This window comes from Phragmites australis, chromosome 3, assembly GCF_958298935.1.
Source record: "Phragmites australis chromosome 3, lpPhrAust1.1, whole genome shotgun sequence".
In the NCBI taxonomy this organism is placed as follows: domain Eukaryota; kingdom Viridiplantae; phylum Streptophyta; class Magnoliopsida; order Poales; family Poaceae; genus Phragmites; species Phragmites australis.
Genome location: NC_084923.1, coordinates 45,114,145 through 45,118,708, shown reverse-complemented (window position 1 = coordinate 45,118,708; position 4,564 = coordinate 45,114,145). Strand labels below are relative to the sequence as shown.

At 44.5% G+C, this 4,564-nt stretch overlaps 1 protein-coding gene across 1 annotated transcript; it reads right to left on the bottom strand.

Moving 5' to 3' along the window:
* Positions 1-360: 360 nt before the first annotated feature.
* On the bottom strand, positions 361-3,204 carry LOC133913352 (UDP-glucose 6-dehydrogenase 5-like). The gene is made up of 2 exons (XM_062356482.1): positions 3,049-3,204; positions 361-2,153 (listed from the first exon to the last, which is right to left on the bottom strand). The coding sequence occupies exon 2, from the start codon at positions 2,130-2,132 to the stop codon at positions 690-692; it is 1,443 nt and encodes a 480-aa protein (XP_062212466.1). The 5' UTR covers positions 2,133-2,153; positions 3,049-3,204; the 3' UTR covers positions 361-689.
* Positions 3,205-4,564: the final 1,360 nt, after the last annotated feature.

The window sequence follows — 4,564 nt, the reverse complement described above, 5'->3', positions numbered from 1 at the left end:
TATACGATATTACGTAATTCACTTGATAATACACATAGGATCATGATCTTGAAATTAAGATCCACATAATACAGTCATGATCCTGCAATTAAGATCCACGGACCGATACAGATCGATTTGGCTTTGTGGATAGTAAGATTCTAAGATACGTATTGGAATATTGACAACCTTGGTCACAACTCCGTAAGAAATTCAGAAAGAAATGGAAGGAAAATCTATGGTCGAATTCAGTGACAATGTCCAACGTTCTGCTCATGTAGGTTACATCTACAAGAAGACACGTCCCTTATAGCGCAGGATCAGAGGATGACTAAGCTAGAATTATCTGTCGTAACACAAACGACGAAACACGAGTACAAGTTTTGTTTGGCAAGGGCAACAAAACACGTCTTTTCTGTAGTAACTTTAGGAATACAATTCGAAGAATCAACCAGCTATAGCAGGTCCATGGATACAAGGAAATTTCCTCAAGCAGAGCAGCAAAGGCTTGAGGATTATACATCTACAGACGTCGCGAACATGAAAAAGACGAAACAGAGATACTAGCAGCACCGTCCAACTTTATGCCTGAGAGGAGAGAAAATCGTAGCGTCTCCTGCAAAAACAAACTATAACAAAGAATGGTCAACCAATTCCTCTTCTTCATCGAACTCCTCCATCTCCGGTGGCGATCGGGATCGGGTGGTGGCTTAAGCGACGGCAGGCATGTCCTTGAGCCAGGCGTCGAGCGGTTTGCCGATGGAGTAGACGATGAAGCCGATCTCCCTGAGCTTCTCGGGGTTGACGATGTTGCGCCCGTCGAAGACGAAGGCCGGTTTCTGCATGCTGTCAAAGATCTTCTGGTAGTCCAAGTTCTTGAACTCGTCCCACTCGGTCAGGATGCACAGCCCGTGGGCGCCCTTGGTGGCCTCGTACGCGTCCCAGACGCAGCTCACCTGCTTCACGGCGGTGGGGCTCGTCGGCTGCAGGTGCATCGGGTGGTCCCAGTCGAACTTGTTCATGGCCAGGTCCCGTTGGATCTGATCCTCGGTCACCTGGGGGTCGTAGATGCTGATCTGGGCCTTGTCACCGAGCAGGCCCTTGCACACGTCGATCGCCGGGGTCTCCCTGGTGTCACCGGTGTCCTTCTTGAAGGCAAAGCCGAGGACGGCGATCTTCTTGCCGGCGACGGTGTTGAACATGGAGGCCACGACGCGGTTGACGAACCGGCTCTTCTGGTAGTCGTTGATCTTGATCACCTGCTTCCAGTAGTTGGCCACCTCGGGCAGGCCGTTGCACTCGCAGATGTACACCAGGTTCAGGATATCCTTCTGGAAGCAGGAGCCACCGAAGCCAACACTGGCGTTCAGGAACTTGGGGCCAATCCTCGAGTCCTTCCCCACGGCGTACGCCACCTCGGACACATTGGCACCGGTGGCCTCGCAGAGCGCGGAGATGGCATTCACAGAGGAGATCCTCTGCGCCAAGAACGCGTTCGCGGCGAGCTTGGAGAGCTCAGCAGACCACAGGTTAGTGGTGAGGATCCTGTCCTCGGGAACCCAGTGAGCATACACATCCTTAAGAGCCTGAACGGCCTTCCTGCCCTCAGGGGTCTCCCGGCCACCGATAAGCACTCTGTCAGGCTTGAACAGGTCCTCGATCGCCGTGCCCTCAGCAAGGAACTCCGGGTTGGAGAGGATCTGGTAGTTGATGCCCTTGCTGTTGTGGGTCAAGATCTTCTCAATAGCCTCTGCAGTCTTGACAGGGACGGTGGACTTCTCAACAACGATCTTGTCAGACTTGGAGACATCGGCAATCATGCGAGCAGCGCTCTCCCAGTAGGTGAGGTCAGCAGCCTTGCCTGCTCCAAGCCCACGGGTCTTGGTGGGGGTGTTCACCGAGACGAAGATGATGTCAGCCTCAGCGACATGCTTCTCAACATCAGTGCTGAAGAAGAGGTTCTTGCCCCTGCACTGCTTCACGACATCATCGAGACCGGGCTCGTAGATAGGGAGCGTGTCGCTGTTCCAGGCCTCAATGCGAGGCTTGGAGATGTCAACAACGACAACCTCAATATCTGGGCACTTGAGGGCGATGACGGCCATTGTCGGGCCACCGACATAGCCAGCACCGATGCAGCAGATCTTCACCATCTTGTCAGCTAGATCTGTAACCTGAGTTTGCAAAAGGTGTTTTCTTTTCAGTGGACTGTAAAATAGATAACCAAACGCTATGGCATAGATCAGACATAGCGACCAAGTTTTAAGTTAACAGAAGCAATCAGGATTCACAAGCACAAGCACCAAGATCCAGAAAGAAAAATGTGAAACTAGTGCAGGACTGAAAAAACAGAGGCATACAGAACAGGTTCTATGGTCACTCAACAGAAAGGAGCAGTTCAGAATAATCAGGTACTACCAATATGGCAACATCTGCAAGATCAGACTGAATCTAAAGTTTTTTTCTGTTCAGAAGTTTTGCTACGTATTTAGATCACATTGTTGGTAAGCATTTGTAGCACATATCTGGTTCTCTACTGATCATGATTGACCCGCTACCACTCTCCTCAACCAAATACATCTGAAATTAATGCTTTCTAAAAACTTTCCTTAGTTGAACCAAACAAATCAAGTAATCATCAATTACACCACAAAGGCACCAAATGAACAGTGCTCCCATTCCCATTGCGTATACGACCGTTCTCTAAAACAAACACCACCTAAATAGAATGACGGACAGAAACCAGATCCATGGCCCCAGCAATTCCGTTTTTAACAGCAAGCAGTAAAAAAAGATTTGAAACGCTAATCCAAATCGGGAGAAGAGGAATCAAAATTGTCGGCCAACCACAAATCCCAAATCCTACTGAAGCCGTCATGATTCATATCAGATCCAGACCGTGGATCTCACGTGAACACTCAGATCTGAAGACAGCATCTTCAGAGAAAGAACCTCGATGACGAACTACTGACAAAATGGAATCACAATCCTCGCACGATCAGGCGCGGGACTCAAACGAAAATCAAAGGTACTGCACGGGATCAGGGCAGGGAGAGGGAGAGGCCTCACCAGATCTCACGAATCCCCAGGAAGATCTCGCTCGAGGAGGGCACCCGCACCACCGAAGCAGGAGAGAGGCGATCTCTTCCCGTGCGCGATGCGGTGAGAGGAGAGGAGACGCTCGCTGCCTACGAGTTTGTGTGTGCAGAGGAGAGAGGCCACAGCTCCTTAAATACCCCTCCCCCCCTAACCCACCGAATCAGATCTACCCTCCCCACTTCAAAAAATAACCGAGCCGCGTCAAAAAATAAAATAAAAATAGAATATTAACCGCGTCAAGGCTGGTCAGAAACCAGAGTAACGCCGAGGTGGTGTGGTGAGTTGGACGAGTGCTCGGCTCATGCCAACCATGAGCCTGCCCACCAAACTTGCATTAATCAAAAAGGTTTCACATGAGTCCACGACACTCTACCAAACCACTTTGTTTCAACCTCCTACCTAATAAAAAAGAGTGAATTATATAAAATTATAAATATTACGTCATCTGTAATATAAAACTACAAATATCGTGACTAATAATACAAAACTATAAGTAATGTACATCAATTTCACATAAAACTTAATTTTAATTAGATTTATCTAAAAAATAATCTTATATTTCTCAAAAATCCTAGATCTTTTTGTACGTATTTTATAATTCATGTGTAACATATTTTAATTAGATTCATCCAAAAAATATGTAGAATTTAAACTAAAATTCTTCAAAAAATGCTATATTTGTAACTGTCCTGAAAATTTGAAAAAAATCACTTATTTTTATTATATAATGTACTAATTTCTAAAATTATTTTCATCCCTATGTTATATAGTGAAAGAGTGATTTCCTTTATAATGCTTCATTTATATGCTCCATTTATATATTTATAAAGTAACTTACTTTTTCACCATATAACTTAGGACTAAAAATAATTTGAGAAATTAGTTCATCATATAATAAGAATATTAGTGAATTTTTCTAGATTTTTGAGATTTTATTTGAGACCATAACAATTATTAAGAGTTATAAAAATAGTTTTTTTAGAATTTTAGTTTAAATTCTACACATGCTTTTTTGATGAATCTAATTAAAATTAGTTGCACATGGATTATGGAACACGCACAAAACTTTCTAGGATTTTTGAAAAAACTTAAGATTATTTTTAAAATTAATTCAATTAAAATCTGGTTTTGTGTGAAATTAGTGCGCAATACTTGTAGTTTTGTGTTCAAATGGTACAATACTTGTAGTTTTGTACAATTCACTCAATAAAAAAATAAAAATCCTACCATGCGCATAAACAAAAGGTGCTGGCTGATGAAGCTGTTTTGGTGTGCAATTGAGCAGCCTGATGCTCTGATTACTCTCTGATCGATCTGAAACTTCCATCACCATCTCTCTCTCTCAGAATAGCTGGGGATAAGTTAACAGTTGCAGTAATTTAATCCGCGGTCAACTATGACAGCAGCCGAATAGTGAGCTGTGAGCCATATAATATTACACCACTAACCCAGACTGCAGAAGTTTCAGCGCTAGATTGAGGTGAAA